General features: G+C 43.7%; 1 protein-coding gene and 1 long non-coding RNA gene across 2 annotated transcripts in view; one reads left to right on the forward strand and one right to left on the reverse strand.

The window, feature by feature from the left end:
* Positions 1–14,433, reverse strand: part of LOC104970906 (uncharacterized) — a 31,251-nt gene extending 16,818 nt beyond the window's left edge. The window contains exon 1 of the long non-coding RNA XR_009495076.1: positions 12,069–14,433. This is a non-coding gene — a long non-coding RNA (uncharacterized lncRNA). The remainder of the gene's footprint in view (positions 1–12,068) is intronic.
* Positions 14,434–14,927: 494 nt separating this feature from the next.
* Positions 14,928–19,051, forward strand: part of MB21D2 (Mab-21 domain containing 2) — a 120,932-nt gene continuing 116,808 nt past the window's right edge. The window contains exon 1 of the mRNA NM_001205856.1: positions 14,928–15,138. Within this exon, the coding sequence (NP_001192785.1) occupies positions 14,928–15,138 (211 nt within the window). The remainder of the gene's footprint in view (positions 15,139–19,051) is intronic.

A 19,051-nucleotide genomic window follows, 5' to 3' on the forward strand; every position in this document is an offset into this window, starting at 1 on the left:
CATTATTCCTAATGCATCATGGTGTATAGTATTTGTTGAATGAATAAGTGATATCCTCCTTCCATTGGGTTCTTCTTCCCCCCACAAACTCAAATCACATTAATTCTTGAAAAATACTAGAAAAGTATAAAGTTAAGGTATAACAGTTCCTCAAATTTTTAAGTATTTTTAGATGTTTTATTCACATTCCATCTTTATACATGTCCTCCATAAAAACACTGTAACTAGGATGGAAGAATAGTACCTATTTTGCAGAGGAGAAAACTGAGGCTCAGAGGTCCTAAAGGTCATAGAGATAGTAATTAACAGACCCAAGGTATCAGGCCTACTGTGGCAGCCACATCACTTCCCACCCAGTACCCTGACCACTGAATCACCATGTGTTTTGGGAGGCAACCAGGAAGGTTGCCAGTGTGGTGGTCAAAACCCTAGAGCTAGACTGAAGTAGACACAGGTAAAAGTCTAGGTATGCTTCTGACTACCATGTGGACAAGTTATACCATCAGTTCAAACCTCAGTTTTCTACTTTGAAAAATGGGAATAATCCCACAATCTTTTGTGGAGATTGTGAGTCTTGAATTCAGATTTGAAGCTGAAACTCCAATACTTTGGCCACCTGATGTGAAGAACTGACTCATTGGAAAAGACTCCGATGCTGGGAAAAATTGAAGGCAAGATTGAGATGGTTGGATGGCATTATTGACTCGATGGACATGAGTTTGTGCAAGCTCCAGGAGTTGGTGATGGACAAGGAAGCTTGGTGTGCTGCCTTTCATGGAGTTCCAAAGAGTCAGACACAACTGAATGACTGAACTGAACTGAACTAAGGCATGAATGACATGCTGTCTCAGACTCGATGTAAGCTTGGAAATCTCTGCTGCTGCTGCTGCTGCCGCCGCTAAGTCGCTTCAGTCGTGTCCCCATAGGTGGCAGCCCACCAGGCTCCCCCATCCCTGCGATTCTCCAGGCAAGAACACTGGAGTGGGTTGCCATTTCCTTCCCCAATGCATGAAAGTGAAAAGTGAAAGTGAAGCTGCTCAGTCGTGTCCGACCCTCAGCGACCCCATGGACTGCAGCTTTAGTCAGGCAGGTAAAAAGAATGGTTACCACGGGCCTGAAAACTGTAATTTGATCTCCAATTAGATGAAATGAACCAGTTGTAATAGATAGTAAAGAGTCTGCCCGAAATGCAGGAGACCTGGGTTTGATTCCTAGGTCAGGAAGATCCCCTGAGGAAGGGAATAGCTACTCACACCAGTATTCTTGCCTGGAGAATTCCATGGACAGAGGAGCCTGGCGGGCTACAGTCCATGGGGTCGCAAAGAGCTGGGCACAACTGAGTGACTAACACTAGATGAAACAGACTAGATACTGTGACTGTGTGATACACTGAGAGGGACGGCTACTGTGGGAAATGCTCCCTCTTTGGAGAACCTTAAGAAGAAATTTCTGGTATTCACCTCCTCTTTCCATGAATTTATCATTGAAATATTAGTCCTCAAAGAATATGCAAAAGAATCCATCTGAACAAACTCCGAGTAAAGTCCCTCAAGGAAGGCAATGGCAGGATTACAATCCACAGTTGAAGTGGCTGGGTCCCCATCAAGGCCATGCCACCTGAAACTTCCTGTTCCCAAGGGAATTTCTTGCTAAAGCACTTGTGCACTCTCCACACAAGACCACTCTCTCATTTAATGATCAGCTACATCGGCAGCTTTTCCCACCCAGCTTTGTGTGCGCTCAAGCCCTGAAAGAAACAGATGCTTCTCCACTACTGTTATACCCTCTACCCACTCTGCAGATGGGAGCCTGACCCACCTGGAAGTGACTTTTGACTTTTCAAGCTCTTCTAGTTCCAATTGCAAGCGAGCGAGGGCTCTTCTTTCTACCTGCCTCAGACCTGCCGTTTGTACTTTTCTGAGCCCTGTCTCTACCCTAATGATTGTTTTTGAGGATGTTCACTTTTTTTTTTTTCAGTGCCAAGCAGCATGCTAGATCTCCATCCCACAATCAAGGATTGAACCCATGCTCCCTGCAGTGGAAGCATGGAGTCTGAACCACTGGACCACCAGGGCAGTCCAGAGGATTCCACTCTTTTTAGGGGAGACTCTGCTCTCTATCTGAAGGAATGTGACCTTACCACATTCAGACCTTATCTGAAGCAATGTGAGGCTAGAATGAAAAACCATACCTTAAACCTATTATAGTAGATTAATACCCACTCTTGAAGGGGAAATTTTATTTAATAAAGATCATTAGTCGATGTGATTACCATTTATCTTCACCAAGGTGCTCCGTGTCTATCACTCCACACTTGCCCCTCTGAAATAAACACAGACAGCTTCCTAGACACACAGCTACCCAAGTTATTTCCCCACTGTGAAGGGTTGAACTCTGCCCTCCAAAATGTAACCCAACACTCTGTGAGTCTACAGTTTGCCTGTCCTATAGGGTTGTTGTGGCTATTGGCGATAAGATGAGGTTTTGCACAATAAGTCTGAAGTATTATGCAAATTTAAAATAATACAATTCTAAACCTTTAGACACTTGTAATTCTCCCCACCTTTGGAAATAATAGAACATCATCATGGGGCAAATGTCCAGCTATCCACTGAGAAAGTTGAACTTTGATTGCCCTTGAGTGGTCTACACATCTGTGAATATCCACTTCTTGGTGATGTCCATTCATTTAATTCCTTTGATCAATAACTTCATTTCTCCTCAGCCTCTCTTTTACTAGCCTCTTTGATAGATTTAATTAAAGTAATGTGCTTTATGGAGATATGAAACCAGACACTTGATGATATCACTTCCTGGTTGGGGTCCTCAGCTTCCCTTTCATAGAGTGGAAAGTAGGAGATGTAGAGGCAGAAGACAGGTCTACTTTGTTTCTGCTCAATCACCCGGGATATGAGTTGAGCAAAGACTTGCTCAGCGAGTGTCTGGAATCCTCTAATTCCAATAATTATCTTAATTTTTAAAAAAATGTTACATTAGCCCCGAAACCAGGTGCATTGTTTTGAGTGCCATAAAATCATCAGTTTGGGGGAACAAACCCATGGATGGTTAGGTCATTAGTAGAAAACATGAGTTCCTAGGTAAGCAAAAGGATGATTGACTATAATGCAGGGATAGGGGAGGCTGTCAGTAGAGTAAGGCACAGGTCATGTTTGTTTCATAGTGACTCGCTAGACCAACTCCTATTCCTTGAAATGAGAGAGGGACTTGGGGCCTGGAAACATGATGGCTAATAGGAACTATAGTAAGTGGAACACACAAAGCACACAACCGTGAAATAACAGGAGTCCTGGTGAACTTGACTTTCTTGTGAACTCTGTGGCTCCTATATATACCTTCTTTCTGCGTACCATTCCCTTGACCACGGCAATTTATTTATAGTACCAAACCAAGAAATGTTCTCAGTTGAGTGGCAAAAGTAATAGGTTTTAATTTTATGATATATAAATCCCTAAACATCTCGTATGGGGCACCGATACCTATATGCTCATTGAAAGCTATGTGTGTGTGCTCAGTCACTCAGTTGTGTAGAACTCTTTGGGACCCCATGGACCATGGAATTCTCTGTCCATGGAATTCTCCAGGCAAGAATGCTGGAGTGGGTTGCCAACTGAAAACTAGGACCTAGTAAATTTTTTTATTTGTCAAAGAATGATACGACTTTTCCAAAGATAGCTAAATTGAAATAACAGAGAAAAAACATAGTGTCCTTTCTCAGGGATGGTAAAATTCGTTTTTGAAGAGTCAACAGTAGCTTCTGAAAGAAAATGGCATTGACTTGTATATGAATGGTTTTCTGTGTGACTTTGGAGAAGTCTCCTGACCTCTCTGTTTCATCTGCAAATGTTTTAATATCTTTGGAATGAATACTTGAACAAGCACTGAGTAATCACTAGCAAAATAAAAGAGGTTTTGATGAATGCTCTATATTTCCAGCCCGCCTGAGCCACTTCATGTTTCTATATACATCACACATTTTCCTGACTCTACACTTTCGGCATTTCTTCTAGTAGGAAGTAACCCTCCCGTTTTCCTTGTTCTAATTTTACCCATTCTCCAAGGACAAGGTCAACTGTCATTTGTGTTTTCAGCTTTTCCTGATTTCTTTACTTAAAAGCACTGTTTCTTTTTCCTTTGGGAAAGTTGGGGTTGATCTTTACTCGTTGTTTGCATCTCTTGCTCTTTACATCTCTATTGTGGATTTACAGAGCTTCATACTTTTATGTATTTTTTGAAGTAAATGACTTACACCTTTCCTTCAGAGAACAGGGGTTGTGCATGATTTACCTAGAACTTGGCATGTAATAAGCACTTAATAAATTTATAGAGAAGGTTTGTGATGGTTAGTGTCAAGTTGGCTGGGCCATAGTACCTAGTTTTTATCAAACACTTATAGCTATTGCTCAGAAAGTGTTTTGTAAAAATGGTTAATGTTTATAATCAACTGAATTTAAATAAAGGAGATTACACTCAATAATACAGGTGGGCTTTCTTGAATTAGCTGAATGGTCTAAAGAATAAAAATGATATTTTCTAGAAGAAATTTTGCCTCAAGACTGCAGGATCAACTTTTGCTTGAGCTTCCAGCCTGCCCTATAGACTTAAGACTTGCCTGCTCTACAGATTTGGGGTTTGTCAGCCCTCACAATCATATAAGCCAATTCATTGAAATAAATCTCTTATGTACATATTGGTTCTGTTTCTCTAGAAAGCCCTGGCTGATATAGATGGAGAGGTTTCTTGTCGCACAATATATACAGTTTATCATTTAAATTAAGTGACTTAGAACAAGAATCTCATCAATATCTGTATAGACAATTATCCTCCAAATAAAATTTTCTACTCAACCTGGGAAAAAAAATGGAACAGACTTACATGAACTATAAACTCCAAGGGGACACAAATTTTGGCTTTCTTCACTGCTGCATTTCTGGTATTCTGTATTTCTGCTGTATTTCCTAGAACAATGCCTGACACATAATAAAAGTTCGAGAAATATTTGCTGAAAGAATGAACGAATAAAAAATAGTTTTAGAGAAAATACCACTTTTGGCTATGTAGCAGGCTTAAACTTGCCCTTATGTACTTTGGCTCTTGTACTGATATATATGGCAGGAAAAAACTCCAGACCTGCCATTCATTGTGTTCCCGTAGGCAAGTCACATGCATTCTTTGCACTTCATCTTTTTTATCCAAATGATTAGTTTTTGATCTGGCAGAAATCTAAACTCCCTCCTACCCTTCCTTAATATCTGTGATTTGCCTGCCTGGCCATAATATCCTTAATTTTGCATCCAGTTTTGTCATTCTATACATTCGAATATTATTTATTGTGTGATGATTGTTATTCCTTTCATGATTCGTCATGCTATCATCAGTTACTACCTGAGATTTAGAAATTTGCTCTTCTCCAGAGTACTTAAAGAAAACTTCAGCCTCAGATTTCTGGGACCAGACTCCTTTTATAACTTTGTTGTAAAGAAATAAAAAGACTCCTTAAGACATTTTGGTCAAAACCACAATTCCTTGTGTTTTATAACCCGGCTATAAGGGCCCATATATACATTCATTCTGCACCTGGGCTTCAGAACATCAAACCTTTGCTTCTAATTTTAGGGCCAGAAAATTATTTTATTACTGTTTTGCAGCCTCTTGTAAATACTTGCTGGGGTAATTTCTTTGGGTACCTTTGTTCCCTCTCTTCCTAAGGGGAAAATTTCTGGAGTCTGAATATACCTGCTGAGCCCTGGCTGCTTCCTGTGAGCACAGAGGCTATCCATCCATGCCCCAGGGCCAAGCTGCTGAATGAGTTTCCACAGCAGCTTTTCTCCATCCCCTGCCAGCGGAGAGTAAAAGGCTATTAGCCAAGATGCACCAAGGAGGGAGTCTTAATGCACTTACAGATTCTCCTCTCCTGATTTCAGGCTAATTCTTTTAAAGCTAAGAACCTAAAAAAATGTCTTAGCATGTTCAACTATGGAGTATTCAACTGTGCAGGAAAAGACTGGGGAAAAATAAACTAATAAACGCAATGTGATACAAACTGTACCCAGTTCAAGACTGCTTTGCCTTTTCCTGTCAGACTCACAATCTCAGAACATCACACCTGGATGGTACTTTAATTCTGTTCATTTACATTTTAAGAAAAGGAGTTTCAGAGAAGAAGATTTTCCTTTGGGCTTCGCAGGTGGCTCAATGGTAAAAGAATTGGCCTGCCATTGCAAGAGACACAGGAGATGTGGCTTCAGTCCCTGGGTTTGGAGGATCCCATCGAGCAGGAACTGGCAACCCACTCCAGTATTCTTACCTGGAAAATTTCATGGACAGAGGAGCCTGGTGGTCTACAGCCCATGTGGTTACAAAGAGTCGGACATGACTGAGCATGCATGCACATGGAACTAAGTAATGGCAAAATCCAGATACAAGTCCTTCTCCTGCCTCTGATCCTTTGCTTTTAACTGAATTTATTTATCCATAATGTGTATCTATATGCCCCTACCTCTCCCTAACAAAAATCCGGAGGCACAATAAGATGCACATAACTCAGTCCTAGGGTAGTTTAAATGGACATGAATCATGGGAAATTAGAGTAAGTGGGCTGTGGAAGTTTCTTCTTTCCTCCTTTCTTTTCTGTATTTCCCTTCTTTTTTCTCTTTTTTCTTTGTTTTTCCACTAGACAGTGTAGAAGCACAGAGAATTATTTAAGAGGTTTGGGGGTCTTTTTTTCCTACTTAGAAACTACTAACAGGAAAAGTAGACTGAGAAGACATGGAGGAGTATATTTATGACTGTGGGTGATAATGTTGTCAGAACTGAAGGAGTGTCAGCATTTTTCTCAAATGCCCTCTCTGCAGGTTTCACAGCTTGGAATTTAAAATGAGCTTTGGACCACAACGCAACACACCAGGTTTCGGATCGGGGAAACAACTCCGTCTATTCATGTACAGTACCGGGCAAAGTTGTGGGGGGAAAAGCCAAGGTTTTCAAATAAACTTGTTACAGGACAGGGCTGAGCGAATCATTTTTTGACAAGCTTTAGAAAACAAAACAGGCATCACTACCATTCCCTGCTCAATTGTATAGGCCTGCTCAGAGAGCCAGCCTCTATCATTATAAGATAAATGTGTAAACAAATATGTTTGAGGAAATCCTTTCCTTTTCTTGCTCCCAAGAGTTTCTCTGAATGTGAATTTGGATACAGAATTTGTGTGTGATGTGTGTGGCAGGTGTCTATACCAACAGAATTTCTTTGTAGGCGGTGGAATGAAATTGCCTGCTAGATTGGACAGTAGGCAAGCCAGAAACAATGAAATCCATAGGTATTTTAAGTTAGGAGAAAGAAAGACACAGTCCTTAATCCTGAGAACTTATGTGAAAATGGATATAAAACACCTTGTGTTCAGAGTGCAAATACAGTTCGGTTTTGAGGAGGTCTTTTACAGGAAACTAGTGCTCAGTTATTATAGTAACTGAAGAAGAATCACAGACTTAGCTTCTCCAGGACTGAAAGGCACCTCGGGGGTCAAAGCCTCTGCTCCTTATCAACTTCTGTGGAACCTCTTCTGGTGTACCTCTGACAGAGGGTAACAGGGCTCTAACACCACTGTGATGGGGAGAGTTTACTACCTGCAGCATATTCTGTGCAGAGAGGCTCCTGTGGATAGAAAATGCTTCTGTACCCTGAGGTGAAGCCTATATTCCTGCCACCCATCTCATCTCTCCCAGCACCATCCTCTGTAGCCACCCAGAAATAATATAATTTCCCCTGTGACGCAACTCATTTAATTGCTCACAGCAAACCAAACAGAACATCTCCAGTCTTTACTGATAAGGTATTGTGCACCACTACCCCCGCCCAAAACATCTCCTTACTACTTGACCCAGCACCCAAGGTACATATGAGACAGGATATGGATTAGTGCAGAGGACCCAGAGCCTGGTCTTGTGGCAAGTTCAAGGGCTAGATGGGGATGCTGCAGTGTCCAGGGATTGGTAAGAGGGGCCCCATGGTTTCCCCAGAACAGTCAATCAGGTTAAGGCATTTGTAAATAAAAAGATTTCTAGGGTAGAAATTTGCTTTTTCTACCTGATATGTAGAGGTGAAGCAAACTGGGCTTGCCTGGTGGTCCAGTGGTTGAGCATCTGCCTTGCAATGCTGGGGACACTGGTTCAGTCCCTGGTCTGGGAAGATTCCACATCCACAGGGCAACTAAGCCTGTGTGCCCTAGAGTTTGTGCTCCACAATAAGGCAAGGCACTGCGACAAGAGGCCTGCATACCACAACTAGAGAAAGCCCACACGCAGCAACAAAGACACAGCGCAACCAATGAATACATAACAAACGTCTTTTTAAAAAGGATGTATTGAATATTTAGACTTAATGTTTTGTAAGTTATTTTGTCATAAAATTTATTCAATTGCACTTAAAAGACAGAGAAGAGAAAGGAAAGGTTTTGTTTGTATGATGGAACTCAACTCAAGCTTTGGGAGCAGATTTTGTGTATGAAATGCTAGGTAAGGTGTAAAGCTTTCGAAAACAGATTGTCGGTGTTTTTCTGAAGACTCAGTAGTTGCTAACAACAGAGTTAGGGAGGTCTGATGGAAAGAACCTGGGCCATAAATCAAAGACCTGAGTTTGGGGCCTGAGCCAGCCACCTGGTTCATTCATTTACTTTTTCATTTATCAGACTTGTATTGAATCCTTACTAAATGCCAGACATGTTGGTAGTCAAGAGAGACAAGGTCTCTGTCCACATAGAACATACATTTTTGTGAGGGAGACAGACAAGTTATGAGGCAGCTACAGTGAAGTGTGAGAAACAGCAGTGCTAGGGCTCAAAGTTGTGAGTCTGTAAGGAGTCTCCATGACCTATATGGGTTTTAGGTGGGTGGGGAGGGAGCAGAGGAGGTTCAGGCAAAGCCCTTTGCAGGAGATGATATGTAAAGAGAGAACTGATAGATGACTGTTAGTCAGATGACCTCACAAACATTGCCATCTCTCTGAGCAGCACTTGTTATTATTGGAATAATAATAACAATCCTGATCAGTCCGCTTTATTCTGTAGGAGGTTGTGAGGATCTGATAAACAGCTTTATGTGCAAAGTTCTTTGAACCAGAAAGTGCTCCATCATTGTAAGGAAGACAATGGTTAATAATTGTTATTGGATATTGTTATTCCCCATCCTAGAGTCCATTTTCTTCTTTCCACAGGTACAGATTTGGCTTTCTGGAGCTTAGCAGGAGCAGAGAATAAAAGGACAGAGTTGGGTGATTTGTATCACTTCAGTCTGCAAAGGAAGTTAGACCACCCAGGTCCCCTGGGGCTCTTAGGGCACAGGATTCAAGGAGAGACTGAAAGGAGCCCCCGTGAAACTGTGTCAGAGGGGTGGGGCTTCACCCTGGGGTCACCTTGTTAGAACCAAATAGACTGTCATGACTTATCCACCCTGCTCTGGGGACCTCACTAACAATTTAGTGGCCTAATCTTGCCAGAGGTAAAATTACCAACTTGCCCCAGATGAAGTCACGTGCACCTCGAAATTCAGCTCTAGCCCTGACCGCTATCTATTGGCAGGACAAAAAATACAAACTGTAGCTAAGTAACTCAAAATGTCAGCAATCCCTGGTTTATCAAGATTTAAACTTTCAAGATCAATGAGTCCATTTTGCCCAAGGGCCACTCAACTCTTGTTTTTATTATGACTCTAATCCAGTTTCCTAGCATTTTCCACATCCTTTCTGGTGGTCTGGAAACAAGAAATATTTACTAAAATTTGAAGTTAGTATGAGAAATAGAACAGCACTGTCTCTGGTATGTAGGCAAGTGTCCTTTCCCTTACTGTGTCCCAGTTCTATCTCAAAGTGAAGGTGGTGAATGGAATTTATCTCTCACGTACCTTCTGCCATCAACATTCCACATGTCTTATGGTGTTTGCCTCTTTTTCCTGCCTACGTTTACAAATCATAAGAAGCTCTGGCTACCTTCCTTGGTTAGACTTTTATTAAATATTCAACTGCCTAAGAAGGCCAGATCATGTGGCTTGGGCTGCTCTTTAAACTCTGCCAGATCAGAGAATCTTAGTTTAAAATTATATCTTGTTAATTCATCATGTAGATGTGGAACTTTTTGTTTTTAATACAGCCCAGTTATTCATGGCTAAGAGTTTGCCACAGAACTTGAGAGTTGTATTTAAAACAAACAAGCCCCAGAGAAGTAAGCAGAAGGATTCTTTCACAAACTAATGTACTTTTGTAGCGGGAAAGTAACAGGCTAGTTTCTGCCTCTAAGTCGGAGAAGGCGATGGGACCCCACTCCAGTACTCTTGCCTGGAAAATCCAATGGATGGACGGAGGAGCCTGGTAAGCTGCAGTCCATGGGGTCGCTAGGAGTCAGACACAACTGAGTGACTTCACTTTCACTTTTCACTTTCATGCATTGGAGAAGGAAATGGCAACCCACCCTAGTATTCTTGCCTGGAGAATCCCAGGAACGAGGGAGCCTGGTGGGCTGCCGTCTATGCGGTCGCACAGAGTCGGACACGACTGAAGCGACTTAGCAGCAGCAGCTGCCTCTAAGTGGGACAGCAGTTTGGAAAGACTGGGAGTTTCTTTGATCTGTTTGATGCTGCACACATAAGTAAAGGAATGACCTGTTTTTTGTTTTTTAGTCCCTAAATCATGTCTGACTCTTTGCCACCCCATGAACTGTAGCCCTCCAGGGGCTCCAGTTCTACCACGGGATTTCCTGGGCAAGAATATTAGAGTGGGTTGCCATTTCCTTCTCCAGGGGATCTTCCCAACTGAGGGATTGAGCCTACATCTCTGCACTGCAGGCAGATTCTTAACCACTGAGCCACCTGGGAAGCCCAAAGGAATGACCTGTCTTAGTGCTTATTTAGATGGTAGTCTCTATTGATCTTTCCTGAGTCATCTGAAACACTCTAGAAACCTGCGCTTTTATTACAAGTCTAAGATACTCTTTGTTGTTGTTGTTAGTGCTCAGTCCTGTCTGACTCTTTGCAAGTCCATTAACTGTTGCCTGCCAGGCCCCTCTGTCCATGGGGTTTCCCAGGTAAGAATACTGGAGTGGGCTGCCATTTCCCTTTCCAGGGGATCTTCCTGACCCAGGCATCAAATCCAAGTCTCCTTCATTGCAGGCAGATTCTTTAACGTCTAAGCCACCAGTGGATCTCCCAAGACACTCTTAAATATCTTCTATGATTATTCTGTTTCTCTTCACCTTCCTCTCCATTTCCATTCCTTCTCTTAGGCCATATAACACACAGGGAAAAATAAAAGGCTACACAAATAGAAGCAGAAATACCTACATTTATAATAACTCAAGTGATTGTTGGGAAACCATAGATAGCTTTTGTTGTTGTATGTGCGTGTCTGACTGACTGCGACACTGTAGACTGTGGCTCGCCGAGCTCCTCTGTCTGTGGAATTTTCCAGGCAAGCATACTGTAGTGGGTCGCCATTTCCTACTCCAGGGGATCTTCCTAACCCAGGGATTGAACCTGTGTCTCTTGCATCTCCTGCACTGGCAGATGGATTCTTTACCATTGCACCAGTGGGAAAGCCCATAGATAGTTTACACTGAGATATTTTATCTTAGCATGCAAATCATCTAAATGTTGACTTCCTGGTCTTTGAGAGATGATATTAATTTGTTCATTCATGCTACTGCTGCTGCTAAGTCGCTTCAGTCGTGTCCGACTCTGTGCGACCGCATAGACGGCAGCCCATGAGGCTCCCCTGTCCCTGGGATTCTCCAGGCAAGAACACTGGAGTGGGTTGTCATTTCCTTCTCCAATGCATGAAAGTGAAAAGTGAAAGTGAAGTTGCTCAGTCGTGTCCGACTCTTCGCGACCCCATGGACTGTGGCCCACCAGGCTCCTCCGTCCGTGAGATTTTCCAGGCAAGAGTGCTGGAGTGGGGTGCCATTGCCTTCTCCGGTTCATTCATTACACACATTAATTAAAGTCATAAGGTGAGCCAAGAAATGTATTAAATGTGGTGTTTAGGAAGGTAAAGAGACAGCACTTACCTTGAGGAGCTCAGTCTACAGGAACTCAGAGGTTTAAGTTTCCCAAAAGACCAGTTCAGGAAATTATGATCTGATCCTCTCCCTGTTTTGCCAGTTGGACAAAGGATGTTTGTATCATCATATTGTAGCTGTATAAGAGCATTTAAAAGGTATTTAGTTAACTGTTCAGGACATTATTCAAATACACAGACTCACTGAAGGTCAATAACTCATAGAATTCTGATCTGGCTGATGGAAAGTGAGCAGATAGTGTTGAAGAACAGAGAGACCATTTGTTGACTTCCTTATTCAAAACATCCAAGACTCATGGCTGAGTCACAAGGCATAATTCCTACTACCTGTTTTATCTCTATGACTGTAAGTATCACAAGGAGGAGCATTGGATCATTCACACTTTGGGAAATTAACAAAGAAAGAGTGTTTTAAATTTTTGCCTGAATTCTTTCAAACTCTATTAGGTTGGAGGTTGTTGCTTGAATGGGTGAACTAGTATCATTCTGATCCATGAAATGATTGTGCCTCAACCAGCTGTCTTACTGACGGCTATCATTGATCCTGAGAGAAGAACTGATAGATAGGAGTGGATCGATTTGTATCGTGGTTCCAACCGCTTACATAGTTTATTCCACTGCACAAATAATGGCAATACTCTCACAGGTGAGAAATCAGGGCAGCACAGCAGACCTGCAAAAGCCAGGGTTTTAAGTAACTCCCTCATCAGCGCACCAGCATTCAGCTGGACATGTATATTCCCTCTTTAATATTAGCTGGGTGAGAAAGTTTGTTTCAAAGAGAAGAAAACCCAAAAAGAAATTAACTGGTTATGCCAAAGTTCTTCATTCAACACCTGATGCAATAAACACTGAGGACCTTTGTGCAGGGACCAATCTGAAGATGAGTAAGATGCAGTCATCCTAGGGAAGTTCATAGTTTGAAACTTGCATTAACAATGATAAAAGTAGGTCAAAATTCATCAGCGGCATATGAAAGTTTCTGAAAGGGTGCAGTGGAGGTTCTAAGGAGAAAGATGTTGCCACCAGCTTGGGGGAGGGTCTTAGGGAAAGCTTACAGAAAAAAGCATAGAAGGAATTGACTCAGTCATTTAATTTGTAAAGAAAAAAAGAAATTACCAATTCACTTAACAAAAACTTTTTTACCCTTCTCCTCCATGGTTTGTTGTTGTCCTTGTTTTGGTTGCTAAAAGTTGTGTCTGACTCTTTTGCAATCCCATGGACTGTAGCCCTGGCCAGGCTCCTCTGTCCATGGGGTTTCCCAGACAAAAATACTGGAGTGGGTTGCCATTTCCTTCTCCAGGGGATCTTCCAGACCCAGGGATTGTAGTAGCTAACATTTAATTCAGCACTTATTGTGTCAGGTATTTCACTAAGTGCTTGGCCCACTTTATTTCATGTAATCTTCAAAACAACCTATGAGATAGGAATTATCACCTCTATTTTATAGGAAAAGACAGAGCCTGAATTAACAGAAGAGTTTGTATTCTTGGCTATGAGAACCCAGGTAAGAAAAAGCTCTTATATCCAGCCTATGGGATAGAGACAAGTTGGATTTTGGAGAACTAGCAAGGAAGATAACCCTTTTCTAAGATCGCAGAGTTGGACACCGCTTAGCAACTGAACAACAACGAGTAGGAGGCCTCCTAATTGTCGGAGTCAAAAAGCTCATAAACGGTAAAAACATCTGAAGGACCTTGGACTTAGGTAGAATCTGCCTTGTTGAGTATGACTCCATCTCAGGAACCTTGTCTTTTGTCTTATCACTGTCCACGGAGATTCTAGCACTCTGCCTGGCAAATAGTAGAAGCTCAAATTTTATCTGTTTGAGAATTTTCACCACGTCATTGAACATTCACTGGAACGTGGGGCAATTAATTATGTTCCCCTTCCTCACGCCTACACTTCGGTTTTCCTATCTTAATATTGGAACGGGCTGAACATCATTAAGACACTATATTAAGTTTAATAAGATGTTATCCAGGAAAATTTGATTACCTAGGGCAAAAGTAGGAATACTATAGTGGCTAATGGGAATGTCTGTACGGGACAGGGAGGACACTCTTTTTTATACGTTTAATCCTAATATTTTTGGCAGTCTGTGCAGAAGAGGGCAGAAGGTTGGTTTTTACATTCCTTAAGGCGGGCTCCTTCACCATCAAAAGGCGCTGGAATTCTTGAGACGGAAACCTTGCATAGGGATGCCCTCGCCCAGGACACCGCCCTTAAAATCAGACAGAGGAAGGCTTCTTTCTCCTTGAAGGCGCTTGGCAATCCCTGCCCCCTAAGGGAGTGGAGGCAAAGAAAGAATACATCTACATCTCTCACGTCTGCCCGACTACAGATTGGCAAGTGGTATGGAGCGCAGACCTCTGTCATTTATTTTCTTTCCACTGGGTGCGCTGTCCCTTTAAATGGGGGACGCTGGCGCTGGCTCCGTAACACCGGAGCCGGCAGCTTGTTGATTTCAGAGCTGGTGAATTTCACATTGTTTCCACTTCACTTTCCTCGCCCGGGGGAGGCTTAGGTTGGCTCCACAACCGCTGTAGTCGGGGCCAGCGAGGGCCAGGGGAGGGCAGGGACCTACTGCATCTGGGCCGGCTTGGGGCCGCAGGAAAGGGTGTCGGGGCCACACACGCACTCTCGCTGCAGTCCAGATCCTCCTGAAGCCCGTACGCCCGGAGCGCACCCAGCCGGGACCGCCCGCCTAGACGCCGGCCCGCCAGCCCGCCCACGGGCCGGGGTCACAGCCAAGGAGCCGACGAGGGGAGGAGGCCCAGGGGGGCTGGGTGGGGGGGCGGGGGTGGGTGCTGCCGCCGCCGCGGAGCTGCTACTCGGCGCGTTTTGTATGAAGATGGCGGCTCCCACCGCCAGCAAGGCAGCCTCCCTGGGCTGTAACAACAAGCCTGCGTTCCCGGAGCTGGATTTCAGGTCGGGAGCTCGGGTGGAGGAATTGAACAAACTCATCCAAGAATTTACGAAGCACGACCAGCGGGAATATGACGACCAGAGAGCACTGGAGATTCACACAGCTAAGGATTTCATCTTTTCCATGCTGGGTAAGGAGGAAAAAGAGAGGGGTGTGTGTGTGAGAGAGTGATGGGAAGCAGGGTAAAGAACCCATTCCCCCTTCTCGTGCGCTCTTTCCTTATTTTCTTCCCGGAGCCAGGTGCCTGGGGTATAACCCATCTCAGTTCTGCCTTTTCCATTCTTTCTCCGCCGCAACCTGAGCCGCCTTCCCTTCCCTCCTAACTATACTTTGCCCCGGGTCCCTTTTCCGCACCGCCCCCGACTACTGACTCTTTTGTTAATTTCTCGCCGACTGGGGGTGGTAGGCAGGTGAAGCGTTGGTGGTGAAACGGCTCACTGTTGAGGGGAAACCTCTGGAAGCCGTGCGGTCCAGATGAGAACCCGCGGCGCCTTCAATGAAGGGATTTGTCTCCGGAGGCACGGACGTGCTCCTTCCCTGCGCCGAGTCTCAGGTCCTGTCTGGAGCTCGGGGAGCGGAGACAGCTTGGGGCTCTGGCTCGGCTCCCGAGCGACAAGTTGCGAGCAGTCTTGCGGCGCGGCGCTGTCACGCCGAGCCCCCGGTGGCCAAACTTGTTGGGTGTTCCCTAGTAACCCGCTCGAGTAGGCTGGGCGCCCGGAGTTCCTGCAACTTTGATTTGCAAATAGATTTCCCATTGAAGCGGTTCAAAGCATTTCCGGTGCTTCTCCAGGGTTCTTGCTAAGCTTGGAATTCCTAATTCCCAGCTCGAAAATGACCGCGCTTAGACCTCTGACCCCGAGGATCGCCAGCCCCTTGCTCTTTGTTTTCTGTCTGTTCGCTGGCCGAGAGAGGTGTCCTGGGTTTCGAACCTCGGCGACGTTTGGATTAGAATAAAGCTCCTCTCCCATCCCCCAGCCTGGCACCTACAGGTCCTTAACAGATTGTTGAATGTTGTGTATAGGAAAATAATTGAGCCGGGCAGGGCGATCGAATAACCCCCTAGTATCCTGTAGTTCGGGGTATTGCTGTGAGAGCCCGCTGGTGGGAGCCTCCCACGTAGCTTGCGGCTCACCGAGGCAACTCTGGCTGCTATGCAGTACGTGGCCTGGGGGTTAACACTCCACCGAACTGGGACTCCAGTGTAGCGCTGCCTGCCTCGTGTCTCTGTGAGCTAGACAAACACATTCTTGGGCAGTTTACCAGGTAGTGGAAAATTTCATTGAAAAGGTCTTTGACTGCAGAGGAAGACTTGAGTTTTTCCCTTCGTCCTGCCATCTATTGGATTTCATCCGGCTGCCTCCTCTCGTTGCTAGTTCTATCAGAGTGTACCTTCCGTCTCGGTTTGCGTCCTCCCCACAGCCCAAGAAGTGGGTAATACAAGTTGAACGTGTGGCCGCGGAGGGTAGTAACGTTTTGGGAAGTTGTATGAAGCACATTAAAACTTGGGGCTGGATTTTACCTTTTGCTCCATTCTCCCCAAGTGTTCCTAGATTGTGTATGAGGTTGGAAAGCACTCTGTTGAGATATTCGACGATTCAGCTAGTATTTAGACAAATGTGGGGTGTGTATATGTGTGTGCGTGTGTTTAAATTACTCCCTAATCTTCTGGTGGGATGGGATTCCAGAGGGAAACTTTACAAGCTTACAAAGCTTTCAGATCTGAAAACCAGCACGGTGCTTGTCAGAAGGGTGAGGATACACAGAGAATGCTCAGGGCAGTTATTTAAGTTGTTTAATCATTGCCTCTCTCTTCAGCGTGTCTAATGGAAATTGCCCGTTGTGTTTTTACAGCCCCCAAATCAATTCCGATGTCTCCTGCTCTAGGTCATTCACTAGGAAAAGGTGCTTGGTCACCATCAGTCAGGGATACTCAAGGAGCAGAAAAGGGGAGGCTATGGGAAGGGGTTAAGTTTAAACGCCCAGCTCATTAGGAACTTCTGTGTTAACCCCACAGCTGATACACTGATTTCACAAATTTACCCAGATATGAATGGCAAATGAATTATTGCTTAATTCATTTTGTGTTGAATGTCATGAGTGTGTTGACAGGTAAACGAAATTCCCTTTTATTCCTTTTTACCCACTTGATCTTGCAAGAGCGGTCTTTTTCGCCCCCTGGGAATCTGATGTTTCCACCTGCAGGAGAGAAAAATTCAGGAGAATATCATTTAAGCCTCTTACCCCTCTGGACACTAGAAGGCAGATGGCGAAATGAGCCTGCCTGTGTGCGGTGCTGCATTCATTTGTGTGTTGCTTGCTTTCCTTTAATGAGGTGCTGGCTGCTCTAGACAAGTGAAGGTTTGGCGACAGCAAGGGTCCCCGTGTGGATTTACTTTTTCTAAAGCGGATTTTCGCTGGGCTTAAAAAAACAAAATCTCTTTTTGTGCACTTTGTTTCACTTGCCACAGCTCAGAGTCTTTAATGAATATGCGAATGAGGTGTCTTAATAACCCTCAGCTTGTTAAGGTGTTACAGGGGTGGGACCAGGCCCTTATTTCTGTGAGTTGGGGTGAGGGGAGATGTGGGGTTGCGTCCTCCTGGCTTTGTTCTGCCTCTGTTGGAGCAGCACCTGAGGATTGTCAGCAGCTTAAAAACATGATCCCCTCACACAGAATGAAATGACAGGGGAATTTGGTGCAAACCTCTTTAATGGAACTGTGGATAACACTACCTCTCTTTTTAGGCTATTGGCAGGAGCCAGCCACTCTCTGTTTGAGACTTTTAGCCTGGAATAAGCACCCCCAGCTTCCAAGATCCTTTTTGTTTTATCTAGATTGGAGCTAACTTTATGCAGAAGAGCAAAGTGGTGATATAGACTGTTGTCATAAACAGTGACCTGTCAGTACCAGGAAACTCCACTGCCCTACCAAAGTGGAGGTCTGCATATGCTATGGAATAGGTCTGAGCCCACTACTGGGCACACAGTGGCTTTGTGGTCTGTCCTAACATTCTCTGTCCGGAGATTCTGATTCCTTTGGAAGTAGGTGTTTGTGGGAGTCATCTAGATTCGCTTTTTATTTCTCTACACCTTGGTCTTTTTGGAGAATGATTGCTGTTATTATCTAGTTAATATTTGAGAGCCCAGATTGTGGGAGAGGCAGTGCATAATAAACGCCATTTATCAAAATTCAGGGAAATTGCCAGAGTTCATTAATGTTTTAATAATATTTGGTGTTTGCATAATATCTCTGCCAGCTCTTTTGTTATCTTCATTCCCCTGCTGAAGTTGGATGAAGACTGGTTGTATCCCTATTGAACAGATGCAGAACAGGGGTTACGCAGAAGCTAGAAGAACCAGGAAGAAACAAGCAGTCCATATACTTCCCCTTCAGTACAAATGGTCAGTACCATGGTGTGGTCATTAGAGGAGTCATCACTTACTGACTGCCTTCTTGGTGCCTGGAATTTCACATAACTTTAGAAGTAGGTATTGCTTTCCTGTTATCCAGATAAAGATATTGAAATTTACTAGGATTAAGAATCATCCAGGGTTCCATGGCTAATAAGTGGAAGAGGTTGCTAAATCTCACATTGGCCTGATTCTAGGTCTTTTTTTTTTTTTTTAATAAAGAGTTGATGCATTAAATCCAAAGGAGGGACTTTGTTTAAAAACAAAGTATTCCCTCTTCTTTCAGAAATTTGTTTCTGATTTCAGCTGTAAGTATTAGGGTAATCCAGGCAGCATCTGAGGTGAGTCCTGGAGCAATCTGAATTTGAATATTTTATTCCATAAAAGGATCATTTGTTTTGAATTTCAGGTTGAGAAAATGATGGTCCTTATAATAAATGTTAAAACCTATAGTTCCTGTCTTAGTTTGCCTCCTGCTGGCTAAGTGGTCTTAGTTTTTTCGTCTATTAAACACAAATAATAATAATTTTGTTTATTAAACATGGATAGTAATATTTTCATCTATTAAACATGGATATAGTAATGCATGGTTTCAGAATTGTTATGGTTGCATATGTAGTTACTTTGTAAACCA

The sequence above is a fragment of the Bos taurus genome, chromosome 1, assembly GCF_002263795.3.
Source record: "Bos taurus isolate L1 Dominette 01449 registration number 42190680 breed Hereford chromosome 1, ARS-UCD2.0, whole genome shotgun sequence".
Taxonomy (NCBI): Eukaryota; Metazoa; Chordata; class Mammalia; order Artiodactyla; family Bovidae; genus Bos; species Bos taurus.